This window comes from Vulpes vulpes, chromosome 15, assembly GCF_048418805.1.
Source record: "Vulpes vulpes isolate BD-2025 chromosome 15, VulVul3, whole genome shotgun sequence".
Lineage (NCBI taxonomy): Eukaryota > Metazoa > Chordata > Mammalia > Carnivora > Canidae > Vulpes > Vulpes vulpes.
In genome coordinates this window covers 76247759-76274142 of record NC_132794.1, presented here as the reverse complement: position 1 = coordinate 76274142, position 26384 = coordinate 76247759, and the positions used below count along the sequence as shown (strand labels likewise).

The 26384-nt window shown below is 39.2% G+C and overlaps 1 protein-coding gene across 10 annotated transcripts in view; it reads right to left on the bottom strand.

Annotated features, from left to right (window-relative positions):
• PEAK1 (pseudopodium enriched atypical kinase 1) overlaps positions 1 to 26384 on the bottom strand; it is a 294851-nt gene that overhangs the window by 29866 nt on the left and 238601 nt on the right. For all 10 annotated transcript variants that reach the window (XM_072739138.1, XM_072739143.1, XM_072739141.1 and 7 more), the window contains one exon: positions 17281 to 17474. In XM_072739138.1, coding sequence (XP_072595239.1) covers positions 17281 to 17474 — 194 coding nt within the window. The remainder of the gene's footprint in view (positions 1 to 17280; positions 17475 to 26384) is intronic.

Below are 26384 nucleotides of genomic sequence, written 5' to 3'. Positions count from 1 at the left end.
CAAATAAATAAATCTTTAAAAAATAAATGTTTTTTAAATGACTAAAAGAGTAAATGAGAGCTGAAAGAGAGTAAGTGATAAAATTACACAGTTACCTATAACAAGAAGAGATACTGAATTAGTAATTTAAAACATTCCGACAAAGGAAAGTCCAGGGCGACATGGCTTTATTGATGAATTCTAGCAAATGTTTAAAGAAGAATGAATATCAATCCTGCACAAACTCTTCCAAAAATAGAAGGGGAGGGAACACTTCCTCAGCTTGAAATCTATGAAGCCAATATTACCTACACACCAAAATCACACAAAGGCATCACAAGAAAACTAGACACCAATGTCCCTTATGAATACAGACACAAGAATCTTTACAAAATACTAGCGAACTGAATCTAGCATATAGAAGGGATTATATACCACTATGAAGTTGGATTTGTCCCAAGAATGCATGGCTGGTTTTAGCATCTGAAAAATCAAACAATGGAATATACCATGCAAACTAAATAAAGGGGGAAAAAACCTCACACGACCACTTTAACAGATGCAGAAAAAGCATCTGAGAAAATCCAACACCCTTTTGAGATGAAATACTAGATACACTGGGAATAGGAAAGAACACCCTCAAACTGATAAAGGGCACCTATGAAAGCCCCTAAGTGAACATCAGCCTTAATGGTAAAAAAACTTCATTATTTCCCCAGTAAGATCCAGAATAATACAAGGATTTCCATCTTGTCACTTCTATTCTATATTTCACTGGAAGATCTAGCCAAGGTGGGCTAGGGGAAAAAAAAAAAAAGAAACAAAAACATCCAGATTGGTAAAGAAGTAAAACTATCTCTATTCAAAGAAAACATAATCTTGTATATAGGAAAGCCTGAGGAATATACCAATTCATCAAGGTTGCAAGATATAAGATCTGTATAAAACAATTGTATTTCTACACACTAGCAATGAAAAACCCAAAAAATCATTATTAAAAAACACCTCCATTTACAGTATCACCAAAAACAATAAAGTATTTAGGAACAAATTTAACAAAGGAAGGGCAGTACTTATACACTGGAAGCTACCCAAAACACGGAAAGCAATTAAAGACCTAAATAAATGGAAAGACATCTTAATGTTCACAGATCAGGGACTTAATATGTTAAGATGTAACTACTCCCCAAATTGTTCTGAAGATATGTAATCCCTATCAAAATCTCAGCTGTCTTTCTTGCAGGAATTGACAGAAGGATCCCAAAATTCGTATGGGAACACACTGGATCTATCTAATCAAAAAAATATCTTGAAAAAGAACAAAGTTGGAGAACTCACATTTCTCAATTTCAAAACTATAGTAATCAAGGCTTTATGTACTGTATGTTGGGGGGAAAGGGCACAACAGGTGAAAGGGATTAAGAGGGACAAATTTCCAGTTACAAACTAAAGTCACAGGGATGAAAAGTACATAAGGAATAGTCAATAATACTGTAATAACTTTATATGATGACAGATGGTAACTACACTTATCTTGGTGAGCATTTTGTAAAGTATATAAATATTGAATCACTATGTTCTCCACCTAAAACTAATATAAATATTGTACATAAATTATACTTCAATTAAAAAAAGATTGTATGTACTAATAATTGAAACATAGATGAATGGAATAGAATTGAGAGTACAGAAATAAACCTTTGTATTTATGGTCAATTTCCAGCAAGGGTGCCAAGATAATTCAGTAGGGAAATAGTAGTTTTTCCAACAAATGGTGCTGAGACAACTGGATATCCATATACAGAAGAATGAAATTGAACTACTTTATACTGTATACAAAAAGTAACTAAAAAAAAAAAAAAAAAAAAAAGTAACTAAAATATAGCAAAGATCTCAACATATGAAACTAAAACTATAAAGCTCTTAGAAGAAAACATAGGAATAAATCTTTTCAACCTTGGATTAGGGAATGATTTCATAGATATGACACCTAAAAGCACAAGCAAAAAAAATAAATTGGAATTCAAAAAAATTAAACTTTTATGCTTCAAAGAACAACTTCAAGAAAGTGAAAAGACAACCCATAGAGTGGGAGAAAATATGTGCATATCTGATAAAAGACTTGTATCCGGGATTTATAAATAACTTACAATAAAGAGATAAATAATCCACTACAAGTGGGCAAAGGATTTGCACAGTCCTGTCTCCAAAGATATGCAAATGCCAATAAGCACACAGAAAGACGGTCAACATCACTACCCATTAAGTATATGCAAAACAACGCCACTTCTCCTCCACAAAGCTAGCTAGAATCAAAAAGATGGACACATGTTGGTGAGGATATGGAGAAATCCAAACCCTCACCTATTGCTAGTAGGAATCTAAAATGGTACAATCACCTTGGAAAACAGTTTGGTAGTTACTCAAAAAGTAAAACATGACGTTTACTACATGATCCAGCATTTCCAATCCTACATATATATCCAAAAGAAATGAAGACATATGTCCACTTGTACACAAAGGTTCTTAGCAACACTATTTCTAACAACCAAAGAGTGGACCCATATGTACATCAAACCAACTGATGAATGGATAAATGAATATTATTCAGACATAAGAAGAAATGAAGTACTGATATGAACCTTGAAAATATTACACTAAGTGAGAGGGCCACATATCATATGATCCTACTTTTATGAAACATCCAGAAACAGGTAAATCCCTAGAGACAGAAAGTAGATTAGTGGTGTCAGGGGGATGTGGAGAATGGAAATGGAGAGTGACTGCTGTGTAGGGTGATAAAAATGTTCTGGAATTAGGTACTAGTGATGATTGTAAAATTCTGTGAATATACTAAAACTCAGGGAATTGTACCCTCTGAATATTACAGTATGTAAATTATATCTCAATAAAGCAAATCAACCATTCATTCTTAGAAACTACGGTAAATCCAGTTTCTAGTCACATCTTCCCGTTCCTCTGTGCCCTTACTATCACCAACGATGGAGGGGCTCGGTATCAGCTGCAGTCTTCCTGTGATGATGAGGTCTCCTTCCCAGAGCTGCCCCAGCCCTATTCTGCCTCAGCTAATGTGAGAATCAGAAACAGACTTTATAACAAACCTTTATTTTCCACTTGCTAACCCAGACCTTTCAGAGATGCAGTGTGACGGAGAAGGTTAGAAGGAGCGAACCGGACCAGCACCTTATCATCCTTGCTGGACTCTGTGATAGTCTCTGTTATCACGGTCTCCAGCTTTGCCTCTCAAACCACATTAGTCATTAGAGGTTTTTTTTTGTTTTTTTTTTTTTTTAAACACCAAAGCTGATCATGGTAGTCCTCTACTTAAAAAATATGTCCTTGAGAATTTGGACTTCATCCCAAGGACAGAATTTTCTTGGCTCAAGCACAGAAAGCATTTCACCTTGCATCTGAAGTCAGAGCTACCCACCTGCTCGCAGTTTATTTAGCCCTGTTGGCTACTTCATGCTCGCTCGCTCTCTCTGCTCAGGCTAACCCTCTTCCAGGAATGTTTCTCTCTCCTTCTCCTCTTTAAACATTCTGTGTTAGAGGAGTGTTTCCTACTCCACTCCCCCAAACTGACCCGCTTTTTCCCTGGGACCTCATATATGGTTGTGAACATTTCTCTCCAACTACTGACAACACTTCATTTGTAGCCTTGTCTGAACTCCCTACTGGTGTCGCTCATTGAGGGTAGACACTGTTTCATTTGTCTACCCAGGAACAAGCAAAGAGGCTGGCTGGAGGGAAACAGAAGGAAAAAAGTAAAAAGGGAAGGAAGAAACTAGAAATACAAACTTATTCTTGGCCTTTCTAATGTGATCTCTAGAAGAGGCATGTCATTCCCCCCTCCTTCTCCAAATTAGAACAAATAAAAATAATCATGGGCATGGAAAGAATGGATTCCCAAGGAGTTTTTTTTAAAAAACTACCTCAGAACTGGCAAGTGAGACAAAGTCTATCACTATCAGCAGCTCTCTGGTGCTTATCACGAGAGGTGGAAGAGGGCTCATCATGCCGCTCTCCGCCACCTAGAGAATAAAGTTCAAACTCTTCAGCAAGCTGGCCGAGGCTCTCAGTCTTATCTACCACCATTTCTCATCAACTCTCCCACACAGGCACTCGCTTCCTGGTCTTTCAATATGCTCCATATTTTTATTTCTCCATCTCTGCTTGAGTAAAAGTGTGTCCTAAGCCTAGTTCAGATGGCCTTCTCCACAGAAGCTTCCCTGCTCCCTACTCCCCACATCCGAACTGGGAACCATCATTTCTTCCTCTGAGCTCTCTTAGCACTTTTAGCCCTCTCTACCGTGTGGATATTTATTTTTTACACTCCTCAGAAGTTAACGGTGAGAGACATGCAGCAGTTGTGCGGTAGGTGGAGTTGTGTGGGGCCAGACCGAAGGGCAGAGTCAGAAGAGCTGCTTATCATTCCCAAATGAAAATGGACAGCCAAGGCAGCAGGGAAATAAAGATAATTAATAGTGGCTTCTCCTCCCAAACAGCAAGACAGGATCTCCTGGGAGCTGCGATTTCCACACGGGAACCAGAAACTTCTGCATCTTAGATGCAGAACCATAAGCGTTCCACAGCCCATGCTAATGGGTCAAGCCATTCTCCCACATCTAAAAGTGTTTTGTGTTCTTATTTTTTTCCTCAAGAAAGGCAAGTTCTCCTAAATGTTTTAAAAGCTTGGTATCTTGGCTATATTTATTTTAAACTTCTAATCCTGGACATTCCTCTCCAGCCTCTGAGGGACCAGACACTAAGCTCAGCTTTCAGCAGCCTTGATATAACATCACATACTCTACATTTTTGTGGCATACCAGCTCTCGAAACAGAAAAAAAAGAATAGATTGTGTTCTAAATCTTGCCCGGCTATAGACTAAAAAAGTTCTCTTGGACAAATATGTCTGACTAAACCACATCCAAACCTTACTTTGCCCCTTTTTGAACTTCCTTATTCTATCTCTTTATTCTCTCCCCAACTTAAAAATGATTTTGGACTGACCGAGAAGCCCCTGTATCATGTTCTGAAAAGTAAATGATGACAGAAAGATTAAAAGGGAATAATTTAATGACACTTTGTAGAAGCCAAAACGGTGTTTAAAACTCCTCAAGAAGGAAAGTGATTGATATAGGACTCTTAAAACTTACAAGATTGGTATGATAAGTAGAAAGGAAATTATTAAAAAAACCCTGTATCTCTAAAGATCAACATTTATTTAGTTTTTAAATATTTATTTACTTATTTTAGAGAGAAGAGGGGGAGAGAGAGAGCTAGTACAAGCCGGAGGGGCAGAGGGAGAGGAAGAGAGAATCTCAAGCAGACTCCTTGCCGAGCGCAGAGCATGATGATGCCAGGCTTGATCCCAGGACCCTGAGATTCTGACCTGAACTGAAATTAAGAGTGGGATGGCTGACCAGCTGAGCCACACAGGCACCCCAAGATAACATTTTAAAGATGGTCACATACTGCAAAACTCAAAATAATAATTCTATTGTGACAGAGATCTGCTGAAAGGCACTGCCGTGGAAGATCCACTAGGGACAAACCACAGCAGAGGTGTGCCTAAGACCTGACTATCAGGGCGCCTGGGTGGCTAAGTCGGTTGAGCGTCTGCCTGCATCTCAGGTCATGACCTCAGGGTCTTGGGATGGAGCCCCGCATCTGGCTCCCTGCTCAGTGGGGAGTCTGCTCCTCCCTCCCTTGTGCTCTCTCTTTCTCTCAAATAACTAAATAAATAATCTAAAAAAAGACCTCACAAGCATTATAATTTTGGGGTGCTAGGGATTAAAGGCACTTAGTAATGGCACATTTGGACAGGAGCAGATAGGTTAATGAGCATAATTAACTCTTCATTCCCCAAAGACAGAATTGTCATGGGCTTCTGGTTGGTCTCTCTGCCTCCAATTATCTCGTAGGTAGCTCCCAGGATGGTCTTTTAAAAATCCTGATCTTGTCCTTTATTCAAATTCTCTCAGTGGCTCGCCATTTCCCACAGTAAAAGCTGTACTCACTGTGATGTATACATACCATTATGATCCAGCCTCACTTTTCCACTTTGTCTCATCTCCCCTACTCTGCCCCCTTTCCCGCTGTACTTAAGCTACCCTGATTAATTACCTGTGGTTAATTGAACGCTTATTGCTCTATTAAGCTTTAGGCCTTATACACACTCTTCCCTACACCTGGAATATTCTCCTTTGCTTGTCAAACTGGCAAGCTCTGCTCAAAACCTAAGTAATCTTCTCCTAGACTCCTCCAGGCAGAGGCTTTCATTAAACCTTTAAATATCTGCATCACAGTAACTAGAATATGGGCTCCTAAGAGGCCAGCCCATGTCTGTCTTTCTCAAAGGCCAAGAGTTCTTGAAGATAGCAGTGCTATTTCCAGCACCAGGAGATAGCTGGTATTTGACAAATGTTTGCTGAATAAACATATTAAAGCCCAAAATAAATTGAACATATTTTTCTACTTAAATTGTAATTTCACCCCTAATTTTTTTTCCAGGGCTCATGACAAGTAATATAGATGAGAATAGGAAGAGAGGACAAAGGAAGAGACACCATCTCCAAACTGGGAAATATGCACGGTGGTTTATAAATATAGATGTCACATACCACTGTGCACCAGTCTTGTCAAGTGACAAGGCCACCACGGGCTAACCCCAGCGCTCACTCTATCAGCTCGTTGCAGCAGGCGTCAGCAGCTTAGGAGGAAGGGTCCCACCACAGTCAGATGGAAGCACCAACTGGCAAACCCCAGCGGACATAAACATCATGCCACATGACAAAATGAAGCTGACCTCCAACGACCACTCAGATAAAGAGATGCACTAACCACTTTAAAGAATGTCAGTGGTGTAGCAGCTGCCGGACTCCGTTTTTGTAGAATGTCATTTGGAAACCTCTCCAAGAACAGAGATTATTTATTTGGGGTTAAGTTATCTATGTAATTTGAATATTGTACTCTGCCAACTAATTCTAGTATATGGGAAACTATTTTTAAATGCAAATGCAGCTAAGTTAAAAGATAGGGACACAGTCTATGATTTCTTTTAAAATAGAAATAATTATATTTTTAAGAAGTACAACAAATGCTCAAACAAATGTTCAAAGCAGTCAATCTCAGGTGTTTTTTCTTTAAATATCTAGATAATCTAAAACTGCAATTCTTTATCTTTGGTTCAAATTATTAATTCTGAATTGTGTAGAAAAATATCTGGCTCATAGAAGTTCCTCAGTAATTATTGTTGAGTAAATGAACTAATGGCAATGTATCCTTCAGAATGATTTTTTTAAAGCTTCTATTTATGATGATATTATGCCATAATTACAACATCAAGGCCAGCAATGCAACGACACTCTTTTAAGTACACTCACCTCTATTTTCAAAAAGATTTTATTTTAAAGTAATATCCACCCCCAACATGGTGCTTAAATTCACAATCCCAAGATCAAGAGTCACATGCTCTACTGACTGGGTCAGCCAGGTGCCCCTCACCCCTTAACATTTTGCACTGATGATCAATACATTGCCAAAGGAAGTTCTGGAGACAGAAGACTTTCAGGTGTTTTCTTTCTGTGTTTGAAAGATACAGCCTTGGGCAGCCCGGGTGGCTCAGTGGTTCGCCGCCGCCTTCAGCCCAGGGCCTGATCCTGGAGACCTGGGATCAAGTCCCACGTCGGGCTCCCTGCATGGAGCCTGCTTCTCCCTCTGCCTGTGTCTCTGCCTCTCTCTCTATGTCTCTCATGAATAAATATGTCTTTTCTAAAAAAGAAAGATACAGCCTTAAAGAGATGCTCTAGTAAGCAAGATAAGAAATGTGAAGGGGTTCCTGGCTGGCTGGCTCAGTCAGTAGACTGTGTAACTCTTGATCTCAAGGTTGTAAGTTCCAGCCCCATGTTGGATGCGGAGATTACTTAAAGAAAAAAAAAAAAACACACACACACACACAACTAATCTTGGGACCCCTGGCGGTGCAGTCGGTTAGGTGTCCAACTCTTTATTTCGGCTCAGGTCATGATCTCAGGGTCCTAGGATGGAGCCCTGTGTCAGGCCCCTCACCTGTCTGTACTCTTCATCTAAAATAACTAACTAAATCTTTTAAAAAAAGCAAAAGCTAGAAATAATTAAGCTTACTGAGGAAGGTATATTGAAAACTGAGGTAGGCCTCTTAAACAAGTTAGTCAAGTTGTGAATGCAAAGGGAAAGTTCTTGAAGGAAATTAAAAGCGCCACTCCAGTAAACACACGAATCATAAGAAAGAAGAACAGTCTTATTGCTGATATGAAGCAAGTTTTAGTGGTCCGAAGAAAGATCAAACCAGCCACAACATTCCCTAGACTAATCCAGAGCAAAGCCCTAACTCTCTTCAATTCTATGAAGACTAAGAGGTGAGGAAGCTGCAGAAGAAAGGGTGGAAGCTAGCAGAGATTGGCTCATGAGGTTTAAGAAAAGAAGCCATCTATCTCCATAACATAAAAGTGTAAAATGAAGAAGCCAGTGCTCATGTAGAAGCTGTAGTATGTTTATCCAGAAATCTAGCTAAGATAATTAATGAAGGTGGCTACAGTAAGCAATCAGACTTTCAGTATAGATGAAACAGTTTTATAGTAGAAGAAAATGCCATGTCGGACTTTCATAGCTAGAGAGGGGAAGTCAGTGCCTGGCTTCAAAGCTTCAGAGGGCAGAATGACTCTCTTGTAAGGGACTAATGCAGTTGGTGACTGTAAATTGAAGTGCTCATTCACCATTCCAAAACCCTAAAGCCCTTAAGAATTAAGCTAAATCACCCCTGCCTATGTTCTATAAATGGGACAGCAAAGCCTGGATGACAGCATATCCATTTATAACATGTTGCTGAATGTCTTAAGCCTACTGTTTTGATCTATTGCTCAGGAAAAAAAATTCATTTTGAAATATTACTGTTCATTGACAATGTACCTGGTCACCCAAGAGTTCTGATGCCAGTGTACAAGATTAATATTGTTTTCATGTCTGCTAACACAATATCCATTCTACAAGTCATGGATCAAGGAGTAGTTTTTACTTTCAAGTCTTGTTATTTAAGAAATACATTTTGCAAGGCTATAGCTGCCGTAGATAGTGATTCTCCCATGGATCTAGACAAAGTAAATGGAAAACCTTCTGGAAAGGATTCACTTTTCTAGATACAGTTAAGAACATTCCTGATTCATGGGAAGAGGTCAAAATACCAACATTAAGAAGTGGAGTTTGGCAGAAGTGGTGTCCAGTCCACATGGAAGACTTTGAGGACTTCAAGACTTGAGTGGAGGAAGTAACCGCAGATGTGGTGGAAATAAGAAGAGAACTGGAATTAGAAGTGGAGCCTGAAGGGGCACCTGAGTGGCTCAGTTGGTTAAGTGTCCGACTCATGGTTTGGGCTCAGGTCGTGATCTCAAAGTCATGCATCGAGCCCCACATTGGGCTAGGTGCTCAGTGTGGAGTCTGCCTGAGGTTCTCTCTTTTTGCCCCTCCCCGCCCTCATGTCTGCTCTCATTCTCTCAAGTAAATAAATAAATCTTAGGGGGGAAAAAAAAAGTGGGGACTGAACTAATGGAATCTCATGATAGAACTTTAACAGATGAGGAATTACTTAGCATGGGTAAGCAGAGAAGGTAGTCTCTTGAGATGGAAACTGCTCCTGAAGATGCTGTAAAGATCACTGAAATGACAACAAAGGATTTAGAAGATGACGTAAGAGTTGATAAAGCACAGGCAAGGTTTGAGAAGACTGGCTCCAATTTTGAAAGGAGTTCTACTGTGGGTAAAATGCTACCAAACAGCATCACATGCTACAGAGAAGTTGTTGATGAAGAGTCATATGATGCAGTAAACTGCACTATTGTCTTATTTTAAGAAATTGCCACAACCACCCCATCCTTCAGCAACCACAACCCTGATCAGTCAGTAGCCAGCATCATCGAGGCAAGACTCTCCCCCATAAAAGGATTACAATACACTGAAAGCTTATATAATGTTTAGCATTTTTTAGTAATAAAGTAGCTCTTAATTAAGATATATATATTGCTTTTTAGATATAATACTATTGCACATTTAAAAGACTAGAATATGTGATAAACATAAATTTTATATGCACTGGGAAACCAAAAAGTTCATTTGATTTGCTTTATGGTACTTTTGCTTTATTGGGGTGGTCTGGAACCAAACCTGCAAGATCTCCAAGGTATGCCTGGATTAGAACTTAAAAAGCCAGTCAATTAATGAAACACATGAACTGGGTGGGACTTGAAATTTTCCTATATGAAGTTTCCTGAGGAGGGCTTAACTTTCCTAATCTGGGAATATTATGAAGTCAAATGCGAAAGTCACTTTTGGGTAACTCATTCAAACAGGTTCTTAGTACCTACTGCATGTTTTAGGTAATGTGCTAGGTTGTAGGCATACAGATAAAGAGGTAAGCCAAGAATCTGTCAACGGAGACTTGATACTTTTAAAAAGCAATGTGAAGAGTACTCAGTTACAAAGTGAATGAAGGCAAGCTAAACTCACAGACTTATTTCTAACACAGTAAAAGTTATTATGAGCTCCTGATTTTAGAAGGCTGGTAGAGTAGTCAGGTGTGCCACATAAAAAAGAGGGATATTTCTTCTAGACATCTTGAGATAGACAAAGAAATGTGGGGAAAACATTCAAGGTCTGATTGAAAAAACATTCTAAAAAAAAAGAAAAAGAAAAAGAAAAAACATTCTATTACTTTGGGAAATCATTTTGGATGGCTGATGCCCAGCTAACATCAGCTTGAGGTTGATTAAGATGTTATAGGTTAGGGTTTGTCCAGTGACTTCATATTACCATCAACCAGAGTAAAATCATCATTCCGTAAGGCGCAATCTTCTTAAGGAGCTTCCAAGTTGCATAAAGACCAATATGATTTTTGTGCCCACACAAGATAATACAAATGCCCCAAATAACTGATTCTTTAAAGCAGTGCTGTCCAACAGAACTTTCTATATCTGCATGTCCAATATAATACGTACTGGTCACCTGGGGCTACTGAGCCCTTGAAATGATGTGAGACTAAGACACTGAATTTTAATGAATTTAAATGTAAATAGCCAGATGTGGCTAGTGGCTACCAACTATACTGGATAGTACAGCTCTAGAATCTAATAATCTAGTTTAAACAAAATAATGTTTGCTTTATTTATGTTAAGGAGAAGAAAAAAGGCACCTGCATGAACCCCAGAGAATGATCTCTAAGGTAAAAAGACATAGTTCTAAGGTATGGTTTGCATAAGTCAGTAGCTTTTTGAGGGAATGGTTGAATCAGGACAGCTTTTATTATACCCCAGTGGAGTAACAACACTGTCGTAAAGGGTAGAGGTCTAATGGGGGGTTCTGAAGTAAGGTAATCAAGGCCCATTCCAATTGAGTTTTTCCAACTTATTAGTTTTCAGAGCTATCTAAGAAGTGTGGGAACTATGAAACAAATCCAAACCATGTCCCTTTGTTTTGCTATAATTAGCAGACCTTGAGGGTCCTGTATCCTATATCATATTCACAACGTCAGTCTTCAGTTGTGCAGGCAACCCCAAACTTTTTGAATTTACATTTTGTTCTGCTTACGTAATATATTTTTAAAAGATTTTATTTATTTGAGAGAGAGAGAGGGAGAGAGAGAGAGAACGAACACAAATGGGAGGAGGAGCAGGGGGAGGACAAGCAGACTCCAAGCTGAGAACGGAGCACAAAGCCTGATGCAGGACTCGATCTTGCAACTCTGAGAATGGGACCCAAGCTGAAACCAAGAGTCAGGCGCTTAACCAACTGAGCCACACAGGCACCTCTCAACATTTCTAACAAAAACTTTAAATTATTTCCACTCTATTCTACATTTTCTGGCTAGTACATTGAACACAGGAGAAAGTACATGAAGGAGAAAACAACAGCGTATCTTTGGGAAGAAATAAAGGAACTTCACAATTAACTCTCTTACACTGTTGGTGGGAATGCAAGCTGGTGCAGCCACTCTGGAAAACAGTATGGAGGTTCCTCAAAAAGCTGAAAACAGAACTATCCTATGACCCAGCAACTGCACTACTGGGTATTTACCCCAAAGACACAAATGAAGTGATCTGAAGGGGTACCTGCACCCCAATGTTTATAGCAGCAATGTCCACAACAGCAAAACTATGAAAAGAACCAGATGTCCATCGACAGATGAATGGATAAAGAAGATGTGGATGGATATATATATATATATGCATGCTAGTACTCAGCCATCAAAAAAAAAAGAAAGAAAGAAAGAATGAAAGAAAGAAAGAAAGAAAGAAAGAAAGAAAGAAAGAAAGAAAGAAATCCTGCTATTTGCAATGACGTGGATAGAACTAGAGGATATTATGCTAAGTATATTAAGTTATCAGAGAAAAACAATTATATGATCTCACTCATATGTGAAATTTAAGAATCAAACAGAGGATCATAGGGGAAGAGAGGAAAAAATAAAACAAGATGAAGTCAGACAGACAAACCATAAGAGATTCTTAACTATAGGAAACTGAGGGTTGCTGGAGGGGTGGGGGATGGGATGATGGGGTACCTGGGTGATGGACATTAAGGAGAGCAAGTGATGTCATGAACACTGGGTATTATGTAAGACTAATGAATCACTGACCTCTACCTCTGAAACCAGTAATATGTTATATGTTAATTAACTGAATTTAAATAAAATTTTAAAAATCAGGGGAAAAAAAAGGAAATTCACATTTTTTTAAAGGAATTTCTGACTAATAAGCACATAAAAATAGGCTCAACATCCTTACTCATCAGAGAAATGCAAATTAAGACCACAATAAGATACCATCTTATGCCCTCTAGAATGAGACGTACAATAACCAACGGGCGGATGACATGGAGAAGCTGGGAACATTACACATTGCTGGGGGGAATGCAAAATGGCTAAACCATTTTGAAATACAATGTAAAAGTTTCTCAAAAATTTAAAGACAAAACTATTAGACTACCTAGCAATTCTACTCCTACAAAATTGTCCAAGGGAGATTAAAACATACCCACAGAAAGGCTTGCACATGGATGTTCATGGCAACATTATTCGTAATATCCAAAATTTGCAAAACAATCTAAATGTCCACCAACCAGTGAAGGATAGATAAATGTGATATATCCATTTGATGAAATACTATTCACAGTCAAAGGAAATAAACTATGGACACACACTACATCATGAATGAACCTCAAAAACACTGTGCTAAGTGCAAGAAGCCAAACACAACACATCATATATTGTATCATTCATTCATATCATATCTTTCCATTTATATGAAATGTTCAAGAAAGGTTAAGTTCATAAATACAGAAAGCAGATTAGTGGTTTTTCTGGGACTGGATGTGGAACATGGATTAGCTGTAAATGGGTGTGAGGGATTTTATTGAGGGGATGAAAATGTTCTAACACTGATTTATGGTGATGGTTATACCACAGTAAAGTTACCAACAAATCACTGAATTGTACACTTGAAATAGGTATATTTTATGGTACAAAAAACCACCATACCTTTATCTTTTTTTTTAACCAGAAAAAAAGGAACTTAATAATTATTAAATAGTTCTATATGCTAAGTTCTTCTCTTACCATCAGCCCTACAAAGTAGATGTTACTATTTCCTCATTTCAGATGAGGAAATTGAAGCTTAGGGATGCTAAATAGCTGAACTACAATCATACAGGTGGGCAATGACATGGCTATCATCTGAATCAAAATCTGGTTGATCCCTCAAAGTTAAGTATTTTTCCTACTATATTACTCTGCTTCCTACGTCCACTTTACAAATGTAATTTTCAGAAATAAATGCCATAGTAAAAATAATGGTAACCCTTAACTTTCTTCCCTCAATTTCTTCCACTGGTCTGTCCATTCATCCTCTTCCTCATTTGAAACAAACAAACAACAACAACAACAACAAATGAAAGAATGTGGTACTTATTTACAGAATGGTTCCAGTCTATTACATTAACAAGTATTGTTTCCTTTCTGTTTTTAAACATACAGATTTTAAAATAAGCTCCTACGACTTTAAATCATAAGAAATTACTCAAAGGGATAGTTTAAAATTTCCTGCAAATGATTTATTGAGAATATTGAAAAAGGTAAGTTCCAAATGTCATACTTGTTTCATTAGGAAGAAAACAAGAACAAAACAAAAAATTAGAAATCCCTCAGTTGTAGAACTGCTAGTGTCAACCATACCTATTACTTACTTAGTTTTTATTTTATTCACATAGTAAAATCTTCCCAAAGAAGCAGCTAACCATGGGTCATACCCTATGGAATCAAGGACAGCCACTTAAGCACTAAAGGAAAACAAGGCAACATTTTATGAGTATCACATACTTTTAAAAGCAATAGGTATAAAGCCATCTTTCTGATGGGGCATCTATAACAGTATTTTTTGTATTCTAAGTAATCATAATCTTTTGATGTAGATGACTTAAAAAAATGGAAGACAGCTGCAGTCCTTCAGTATTTTACAAGAATTTAGTGGTTATGCTCATTACAGTCATGGTTAAGACTAAGAGAGTTCCAATCTTGGTGCAATCCTTATTGGTTCTGTGACTTTGAGCACGGCACTCTGACTCACTATCCTCATCTGAAAAATGGGGATCAACATTCCTAAGGTTATTGGGAAGATTAATGAGTTAATATATGTGAGGCACTTGGAATATTTATGGAAGTCTCTTTTTTCTAATTATCTACATAACTGAGAAGACAAGATAAAATAATTAACTTTAACTGATGTTGGCTGATGGATATTTTTTTTAAGATTTTTTTTTTTTTTTAATTTTTAGAGGTGCCTGGGTGGCTCAGTTGGTGAAGCAGTTAAGCATCTGCCTTCAGCTCAGGTAGTGATCCCGGGTCCTGGGATGGAGTCCCACATTTGGCTCCCTGCTCAGTAGGAAGTCTGCTTCTCCCTCTCCCTCTGCCCCTCCCTCCTGCTTGGGCTCTCTATCTCTCTTGCTCACTCTTTCTCTCAAATAAAGAATAAAATCTTTGGAAAAAAAAAAAAGGTGTTTTCAAAAAATTTTAAGTAATCTCTACACCCAATGTGGGGTTTGAACTTACAACCCCAACATCAAGAGTCACACGCTGTACTGACTGAACCAGCTAGGCGCCCCAGTTGATGCGTATTTTTTAAAGAAATGCCATACAATCAGTAATATTTAGTGTATCTTTTACTGAGGGCAACATGAAAGAAATTTTGATGCAAAAAGAAAGATAGGCTGACATATTAGGCTGAGAGTATACTATAGTAAATAAGCAATAATTCTTGCATCTTATAGGATGCTTCATAAAATATAAAAGAATGGGAAAAGTACAATAAGCTGTTTGAGTATAATTCCAATTGGAAAATGGTATCCAAGATGGTCGCTTGGGTAAACTTCAGTATGTTCTCCCCAACACACAAATCATAGAAGGCTTCTAGAACTTAGAATGGAAGTTTTTTCCTTATAAAATGTATTTTCAACCACATGTGGATTGTTATGATGAGCTTCCCAAAAGAACATATCAGAGCATTTCTTCCACAGTATTACTTGAACCTTTTTGCCTCTATTTCCAAGTACACTAACTGATCTTGGAATAATTTTTCCTTACTATAACCTGTTGAAGGAAAAAGACAAAGAAGGGAGATGAGAAACTAGGCAAAAGAATGCCTTGATATTATATGCCACTGATTTCCAAACAGGTCTGAGTTGGTCAGAGGTCCACAAGGATCTTGCTAGTGCTGTGCATGTGGTTGTCCAACTCATGCCACTCACCTCTCTCCTGACTTCATGGGAGAACAGCAATGAAAAGTCCTTACCTAGCCCCAGGCTTTGCTTTTGAGGAGAAAAGAAAACTATGAGACACTCAAGGAAAGCAGACAGATCAAAAGTCACTGGGTACTCAAGGAAGGAGAGTGAAGATGATCGGAAAACTGAAGAACCTTTGCACTGGCAGGCACCTTCGAGGGAACTCAGTCCTGTCCTCTTTGTGCCGTCGGATTCCTCTTCACCACAGCTCTGAGAGATGGCCCTCCAGCCTCGGCCTAAACACTCCTAGTAATAGTACTTCTTTGAGCCTGCCTGTTCTAAGACAGATATCTGAGATTTATCCTCGATTCTTCACATCATTTTCATATCAAATTAACCACTAAGCCTTATGCATTTTGCCTCTTAAATCTGTTTACTGTTCCCCCTCACGCTATCTTAGGTGAGGCCTTTCTCATCTCATACGTGGTCCCACCAAAGTACACAACTACCAGACTTCAGGCTACCAAATACTTAATACTTCAGCTCTAATCCATCCTCTCATGGCAGCCTGTAAAGTGGATGTTTTAAAACACCAATGTAATCACATTTTTCCTCTGCTTAAAACCTCTTGATCGGTTACTATCACAAAGAGCAAAAAAAGCCTAAGATTTTAGCTTGAAACGCACGATCTTGCCTAACTTCAGTTCATATTTTAGCAAGACTAAATGGCTGTGGTATCCAAATGCACCATGCTTTTGCTTATGCTGTTGCCTTGGGTTGGAGCACTTTCTTCCCTCTGCCAACTGATAAATCAGTTCAGGAACTATTTTCAGGAAGGCATCTTTGACACTCTCTCCTGTGTGATGTAAAACATATTCCATGGGTATTTCTATCAGTGCAGTTATTATATAATACTGAAATTCTCGAGGTGAGTCCCTCAAGGCAGGGACCATGGCACAGGACTTATGGTAGCAGGTGTTCAATATATGCCTAGTTAACACCAGGACTTTTTCTGAGGTGAATTAAAATTTATGGCTTCACACCTAGTATTGTATGGAAGCTGAATCACTATGTTGTGCACTGGAAGCTAGTGTCACATTGTATTGTATGGTAACTAACTGGAATTTAGATTTAAAAAAAAATTTGAGAGAGAGACAGAATGCAAGCAGGAGGAGAGGCAGAGGGAGAAAGGGAAGCAGACTCTCCACTGAGCAGGGAGCCTGATGCAGGGCTCAATCCCAGGACCCTGGGATCATGACCTCAGCTGAAGGCAGGCAGATGCTTAACCAACTGAGCCATCCAGGTGCGCTGTAACTGGAATTTAAACAAACAAAAACCAGAAAAAAAGAAAATTTATGGCTCCAATTGTCCAACTTTTGCTTCCTGCGCAATAAAAACCGTCTCTCCAGGGAAATGCAATATTCGGATACTGCATAAAAAGGCAAAGTTTAAATACTATTTACATGACATTTTCTACTTACCTAAATTGCTATAGGTTGCACTACAGGGATTCAGGTCGACAGTATCTGAAACATCTTCTTTTTCCTCTTCTCTTTCCAGTTCAGGTGGGGGCGATGCTGCTGTGATAGAAGTGCAGCCTCCATCATCTTGCTTCACAGCAACAGATCTTGAATCCCGAGGAGAAAGATCCTCTGTCACTTCATGGGTCTTGTGACTGAAACAAATCAGACTGTGGTCACAAGTAGCATTCAAAGGTCTTGCTAAAATTTAGATTTATGGAAGACATCTACTTGCCATAAATGCAAATAACTAGCCCTAGAGTCACAGCAATGGGTCATAAGGCCTAAAATACTTGTCTGAATATAGTGTAGTCCTTCAGGCAGGCTGACCCTTCTATTTGACATATTGAGAATCCAGTTTGGTAGAGAAGGTACGGTAAACTCAGAGGGAAGCTTGAGAGTAAGAAGGTAAGATTTTTTTTTTTTTTTTTAAGGCAGGAGGTGGTGATGGTAGTGATGGAGAAAGCTGAATGCTTAACTTGTTAAAAAGAAAATACACGAGTGCTTAGTTAAGCATTTAGCATACTTACTATATCTACTATAGTTCTGTAGTACTCTAGCAAATATCAAATAATTTACTATATAGACTTATTTCGTATATAGCATTTAATACATGCTAAAGTATTTAGGGATCCCTGGGTGGCGCAGCGGTTTGGCGCCTGCCTTTGGCCCAGGGCGCGATCCTGGAGACCCGGGATCCAGTCCCACGTCGGGCTCCCGGTGCATGGAGCCTGCTTCTCCCTCTGCCTGTGTCTCTGCCTCTCTCTCTCTCTATCATGAATAAATAATAATAAAAAAAATTTTTTCAAAAAAAAAATAAAGTATTTAGTAAAGGATCAGGAATAAAGGTGAGATTAGACTAAATAAGGAAGTTAAGCAATTGTTTTAGTAGGTAAACTGAGGCCAGGAAAGTCTTGTTGCCAGGAGGACAGAAGCATCAACCTTTGCCTGCCTGCATGCAGCAAAGTAAGTGGAAATGAAAGTTCTGCATTCTAGTTATTATCTACTAAAATGAATTTGAAAGATCCTGTGGGCTCCATACCACAAAGCGGCGTCCAATGTGTTTCCAACCTTGTTTCACTGTTGCCTGCTTGCTCATTTGCTTATAGCTATTTCTTCCAATCTTCCCCACTTCCCATCCTGCCTAAACTGTCAATTCTGTTGCTATAAGTATGAAGGGATGGAATGGTCATTAAATGTTGGTAGAAAAAACTAGCCTAGTTAGAAAATCTCATTGGGCTAGCCAATAAAATAAATTCAAAATCAAGCATCTTTAATGGTTTCTGAAAGTGTTCTTAGACTGTCATATGCTCACCAACCCTTCTTCTTGCGAAGCAAACATACTATTACATGTTATTTCTGGATTTTCATGTGGCAGTAAATCATGGTGACATTTACAAGTTTCTTGAAAAGAGGTACTTTGTTTGATCATGTGTCATTACAACATATATCACCCGTGGATTTAAGGGAGTAGATCTGAAGAAGGAGTACCTTCTTATCAATCTTTCATTATGGAAATTATGCATGTGTCTGAACAGAAGCCTTGAAGTCTGCTGGATCTACAACTTCAAAAAATACTTTTTCAAAGCTGGCAAAGCCAGAGGTTTCTCTATACTGAAAATAAGCAATGAGCTAGAAGTTCCTTTACGGTATCTGGCTCTCCAAGACAGTGGTAAGGTGGAAAGGAACCACTCCACTAACAGCCAGGAGGGTGGTTTATGTAAAGGAGGCCTCACACAGTAAAGCATACTGCCTCTGGGTCATCAACCCAAAAGAAAGGCTCCAAACAAAACTGGTTTCTCATAATATGGAGCATTGTAAGATCAAGGTAAGAAGGGGCCTTTCCTTCCATGCATTAGCAAAGACAAAATAAAGTGACACTGCTGAGACCCTCTCTGACACCATTTAGTGTCAAGATTGTAGATCACTGAGTAATTATCAACATGCTTTCAGGAGAAGGAAAATGATCTTAACTGGGCAAAAGTTAATGTAGGCCATTTCTGATTTCAAAGTACAAGTACATATATAAAGTGACATTCTCTTATTTTAGAGTCAATCGAAGAGGTTTCCTAAAATGCTATTTTTAGGCTCCTAACCTCTCCAGACTTGCTCTTGCCTTTTCTCTTGCCCCAGTCTCATTATTACTAAAAGAAAGCTCTCTTTTCCATTATCAAAAGGGATTGGTAAAGGTTGGTTCAGAAGCCAGGACTCTGCCCCTCCTTGTCTGTTTTCCTCCCAAGGGATGGGCTATTTACAATGCCTCCGCTGCCGCGAAAACCACAGAAAGAGTCGCTGCTCTTAAACCACGAGGAATTCCCTGGGCCTACTCCCACATACACGAAGCATGGCTCTGTGCTCCTGATGGCTTCCGAGAACAAAACACGATGCTAAAAAGCAAGAAATGTTAAAGACTCACCCACTGTACTCACTCATACAATTCCCCATTAAAGGATATTCCACAGGGCCTTCTTCGGTCTGTTAATCATGTTCTGAAGCTCTGAGGTACCAGAGATCCCACTGAGCTCAGGATGACTACAAGGTGGGTAAGATACTAGCTCCGAATTCTGCACCTTAATATCAGCCACTGCACCTTGACCTTTACCTTACGGGTTTGGTCTGGGAAATGTGCCAAACTACCTCTGGGGAGCTAAGCAAAGTGAAAACTAGTTTTATTAACTCTTTGAGGATCAGGGCAGCACAACCTACATTCCACATAAAGATTCGTTTTCATAAGCACATTTTAAATAAGTACACTGGTATATTAAGTCACCAATTAAAATAATCACCAACTATAAAGCACCATGCAAAGAGAGCTGATGAAAGTAAAATCACAAGGAATTGCAAATGGATGCTAAGATGTTTAATCAGCAGTGACAGCAGAGTCTAAAAGGAAGAATTAAAAAAAAAACACATATGTCACGTCTTGATGCTTGAGGGAGGAACAGCTCTTTGTATGATGAAAATGGTAAAAGAGAGATGGGAAAGGGAGAGGCTTTGAGGGTTCAAGCTTAGATGTGGTAACATGCTATGACTAAAAAATGAGAAAGAATTGAGAACAGCACCAGAAAAGGTTGACTCAGTTACTACGTATCAATAGACAAGTTGTCTAGGAAGAAAGAAGGAAGTAAAATCTGACAATTTATCTAAGGCATATTAATTTTATAAGAGAATATAACTTTTAACCATTTTTTGTTTCATATTTAGATATGAAGTCAGAAAACCCTCCCAAATAGTAAAATGACACTTTCCAAATACAGACTTTCTCTCCTAACAAACTGGGCTCACCACCAATATTTCATCTAGAAATATTTTTTTCAGACACCACTAATTTTAATATATATCCTGATTTTCATCTAGAAATATTTAAGATAATGGAGAAAACACCAAAAATGGGAAGCAGAGAACCAGGTTCTGATTCCCTATTACTTGATCATCTGTACAAACAAACATCAGGAAGGATATAATGAGCAAAACGAAAATTTCCCCTATTTCATCCATGAGACAGGTTTAAAAAAAAAATCTTTAAAATGAAATGACAAGAAAGCTACTAGAATTTCTAATACACTATATCTTAGTATACCTTGAAATAAAAAAATATGACAAGGATAACTATATATTTTTTTTCAGGTAAGTACAATTTGATATTCATTGCTACAAAACAGAACTATTAACTGATAAATGGCCCACAAAGAAGAAGTTGTGGCTTTTCTTTTTCTACTGGTTAAAATAATATTGAAACAATCCCCAGCTCTCTAGCGGTAGGTAGGATGTCTAAGTAACTATGGCGTTGACATCGAGGTCCCTAATTGTCAGGCTGGGTCAAATGGTGACTTAGCCTGCTCTTCTCCAGGAGCATCCACTCTGTTTTCATTATGGAAAACAACACAAGTTTGCCTGGAGCTCAAACACTTCAGTCGACTTTTTCATTAATGACCAGTTTATAATTGAGATTTGGAATATCTGACCCGACACTTAAAATATCACATCATGATTTCCACAAAGACATCTCATTTTCCAAATGTGGAGAATGAACTTAAGGTATTCAAAGGAAACCGTAACATGGTTACAGGTTGGTCTGTTATACAAACGAATCCCTTGGTAAGGTTATCTCTTTTCAGTCTGCAACATTCATACATAATTCAAAGCTGCACAAGCAATCTCCTGTGGGAAGCTCCCTTGGCTTACCCAGGTGGTAGGTTTAATCATTACACCATCAAATAAAAATGATCTTTTTTTTTTTTCCTGGCAAATTCATTCCAGACAGATTTTTGTAAAAATTCTGTTAAATGTCTGAATGTACTTTTTAAAAAGGCAAATCAAATTCTGCATTAGCGTCCTTTATGCATCCAAGTATTTCCACAATTTCAACTTTATCTTCAAACCCAACCACTTCCATTTAGCTTCAGAAGGGACAGTAAATGAAATCAAGCTTCTACAGAGACTATCTGCCTCTTTGGGCAAACGGTATTCTAAATTCCCATTTGCTAGCTCTCTTTGGCAATGACATGTGTCTCTATTTGCTCAAGACAGTCAATTAACAAATGTGCGATTTTCAAAACCTGTTTTTACCCCTAAAATTCAGATCAAAGCATATCAGAAACAGCATATCACAATTTTGTTAACTGTCTTCAGAGCTGCATATTTCTGGGGTTGCTGGGGATGATGGACATTTGCAGAAATGGAATATATACCAACACATGTGGAGAGTTCAAACTTATCAAATCTCACACCTTTAATCTATCAGAAGGAGGAAAATCTCCATCTCTTCCTGTCTCTATAACCCCCGCCAATGTGACATTTCGTAATCCTATCTTAGTTTCCAGGTCATCAACTTGATTTTGCTACATTTTCCAATTTCTGGCATTCTCAGGTAGAAAAGTGTCGTGTCCACTGATCACTATCTTAGTGTCTCCAATTTTCCACTAAGCCTTCTGTAGTCTTCCACTGAAAACTTCAAACTTCTTCTCCTGAATAGAGATTAACCTTTAACTGAGATCTCATGAGTTCTTCCTAACATGTCTGCCAGAGGCTGGTCAAACAAAGGTGCTCTTACTGGTGTGAATGAAGTGGCAAGGTCTTGGAATGGGGAAGACTGGCAGCCATGTGCAAGGTCTTGAATAGACTCTAATTTTCAGACATTGCATGGTTTCACTTTTTTTCTTTTTAAAACGGATACGAATAGCAAATTAAAAATGTCTTTAAGGCACCAGACTGTAAGACAGCAAAGCAGATAAAAACACAGGCCACTGTAAATCACTGTCATCTTCATAATACTAAGAAAAATTACAGTTTTAAAATCCTATGAAATTCAAAGTCAGAATGGTATCTGTGCTAATTAACAGAAAAGATAAACCAATCTTGGAAAAGAGCAATAAAAGAAGGCTTTCTCAATAAGAGAGTTACAGGAAGAGCTTCTCATCATCATTTAGGCCTTGGCTCACTTCTAAAGAATGGTATGAGATCCTGATGTATATTTCCTGAAAACGCAAGATTTAGGAGAAAATACAAGCCTCTCCAAGAGGGACTACCCAAGGGAGGATCTGGGCCCTTGACTTTTTAGGCATGCCCAGAAGCACTGGAGAAGCAAGTCACTATACCTTTTCCACTTTCCTCTTATCTCCCCCAACTGCCTGTCTGCCCTTGGGGTCAGGGGAGGGAGTCATTTGCCTCAGGTAACACAACTGGTAAAGCTGAGATTAAAACCCAGCAGTGGGCAGCCCGGGTGGCCCAGCGGTTTAGCGCTGCCTTCAGCCCAGGGCGTGACACTGGAGGCCTGGGATCGAGTCCCACGAGTCCCACGTGGGGCTCCCTGCATGGAGCCTGCTCCTCCCTCTGCCTGTGTCTCTGCCTCTCTTTCTCTCCATGTGTCTCATGAATAAATAAATAAAATCTTTAAAAACAAAAACCCAGCAGTTCAGATCTAGGATCCATGCTCTAAAAAGATATACTATTCTGCTTCTCAGTTTATCGATGAGGTAACCAGGAGCAGAGCTCGCCCAAGACGATAGAACTAATAAATGGTGAAAGCAGGATTCAAATCCAGGTCTGAGTGATCTCGAAGTCAATGTTCTAAAATACTATGTCAATTGTTATCAGGCTTTAACGTGCCTAAGAATTACCTTGCGAATTAGCAAAGATGCAGACTTGCAGCTCCCACTCCCCAGGGACGGATTTAACAGCTCTGGAGGACAGCCCAGGAATCAGAATTTATACAAACACTCCAGGAGATTCTGACACAGTTGGTCCTTGGGCCACACTCTGAGAAAGTATATTTACGTCCCCTTCCCCAGGAGAACAGGGCAAGAAGTATAAAAAGGATCAAGATGCAAAAAGTAAGAAAATTTTAAGTTATGAGCATCACTGCTCAGAAGTGATATAGCCCAGAAGTGACATAAAGGGAAATAAAATAATTTAAATAGTTACAGATGAGAGATTCACAATGGGCTATTAAAAAAGGGTGTGTGTGTGTGCTGTTTTGAAACTAATCCTTACCTTCTGGGATTTATTCTTTGAATACAATTATACAAACTCACACAATGTTAGAAAATAAGGATTTGGTCTAGTATGACACTGACGATTTTTATTTGAAGCCCTGGCTGGATAAAGTTATCTCTGACAGTAAGCAGCGGCATCTGTGACAGCAGCGATAGGCTGAGAGTCCTGACAGGCAGCGCCACCTCAATTCCCTAGTATCAACAGAGGACGGGATGAGCACGAAGGGCAGACCCCTCTGACTGAGAAAGCTGCTACCAGCAGGGGACCTCAGACCTGTATCCTCTACTTAGCTGGCCACGGTTCTCCTCCTAGAATCTCTGTATTGTTCCACTGTTCCTCTGTTCTACATCCTTGTGACCCATCAAGGTCGCATCTGAACTACCTATGGGTCTTCAAGGCCTTGTACAATGAGGCTGCAATGTACGTTTCCAGCCTTATTCCAAACTTTTCAAAACACAAACCCAATGTATGTCCACACTGTAACTCCCTGTCTCTTGGACACACCATATTCCCCATCTTTGCTGAAGCTACTTTCCCTCCTAGAGCAGCCTCCCTTCTTCTCTCCATCCATTTCAGACCCAGACAGTCATTAAAGACTCCTCAGGCCTCATGCTGCCCAAGAGGTCTTTGTGCCCGCAGGGACTCTTCCTTCTCTGAACACCCACAGCAGGTGTTCTGGGTGAACGTTTGTGTCTCCCCTCCCCGAATTCATATGTTGAAGCTTGAAACCCCAGTGTGGCTATATTGGGAGATGGGGCCTCTAAGGAAATAATTAAGATGAAATGAGGTGATAAGGTTGGGACCCTGTCAGATAGGACTGCTATACTGACGACAAAAGATACTACAGAGCTTGATGTGTCTCCCTTCCTATACACAATTCACCAAGGAAAGTGAGGACAGAGCGAGGATGTGGCCGTTCTGTAAGCTAAGAAGAGAGCCCTCACCAGAAACCAATTCAACTGGAACTTTGACCTTGGACTTCTGGCCTCCAGAACTGTGAGCAAATATATTTTTGTTGTTTAAGTCTGTGGTATTTTATTTATGGTAACCTGAGTAGACTCCTACAAAGAGACTGAGAATTACAGCAAACACTCAGTAAATAGCTGTTGAATGAATCGAATCAGGTGGGATCTAAAGAGCAAAACACCCGAGGATGTCACTTAAGGATCTGGATCCACACTCCTCCCAGTAAAACTTTGTCCTGTACCACTATGGAGAATGGGGTCAGGACAGGTTCCAATGTGGAGCAGAACATCTCCCTGATGCAGACTGGAGCTCCATCCATGTGCCAGCAGCACAGAAAGGAGTGGGGGTGGGGAGCTGATCGGCGTGCATTGCTGTCCTCGTGTTGTGTTTTTTGGCAAGCCTTTCTCCCTGCTGCTAACAAATCACCATTATAGAAGCACCATATAAGAACCAACTGCTTGTGATGGAATTAAACCTTTAAATATTACCTGATAACTCTAATCAATACTGTACTGCAGTTATGCTAAATAATCACTGGCTGAAACTGTGGCCTAGAGGTCTGAATACAGGCCTGGAAATTAGAAACTCAAATTTCATCGCAGCACTGCCACCACGGCTACTCTGCCCCTGCCTCCCATTCATCTATAAAATGAGTATAGTGACATTTATAGGAGTATGTATTAATTAGGAAATTCACATAAAGTGCTCTGAAGAGAATGAACAACTATGTTCAACTATGCCAATGCTGAGTACCTTAAAACTGCCTGACAGCTCAATGAATCAGTACCTATCCCTTACTGGTCACAGACGTACCACCTTCTTGCACTCAGGCCGACTTTATAAAAGACATGGCAGGTTCAGCAATCACCAGCAAGAGTGCAAAAAAAAACAAAAAAACAAACCACTTAGGGGCCAAACACCTCTGAGGTCGAAGTCTGGCTCTGCAACCTCCTGGCATAGCAGTGCTGGGAATGTTGATGAGCCTTCGTTTCTCAGTGCCCTATAAAATAGGAAGGATGCACTGTCATAGATATTGGGACAACTGAGATAATGTGGGTGAAAGTGTTTTAAGAATTATATAGTAAGATCCTGGAGTTTAACTTCAGATACATTAGGAGAACAAGGAAACAAAACTGACCCCAAAGGTGGGGGAAGTCTCAGCTGGAATATTCACTTTGGAATATATTCATTATGAGACTCTAAGCAAGTGGCTTACTTCTCTGGAGTTTTATCATCTTCCATAAGGGAAAGGAATGTAAAGCTGTCTGAAGACCACCCCATCATGGTGTGCACAAACATAACCATTCTGCATCATTCTGTGATTAGGACAAAGAGATTTATTAGCTCTTTGTAAAACATGATTATTTAAAATTTCAATAGTAAGGGCTTTATGAACTCAATCTAACTTTAGGAACAGTGTGTCAGCAAATGCAGATGTGATCTTTATAAATGCTTATAGTCCAGAAGCTTCTTTACAGGAAGGAATATGTGATCAGGAGATCAAGCAGCTACTTTCAGCTTCTGTCTTCAATTTTTTTTTAAATCCTTATGAGAAATAGGAATTTGATTTTCAGAGGCCAGTCTGGTCCTAAGTATGAAAAAAT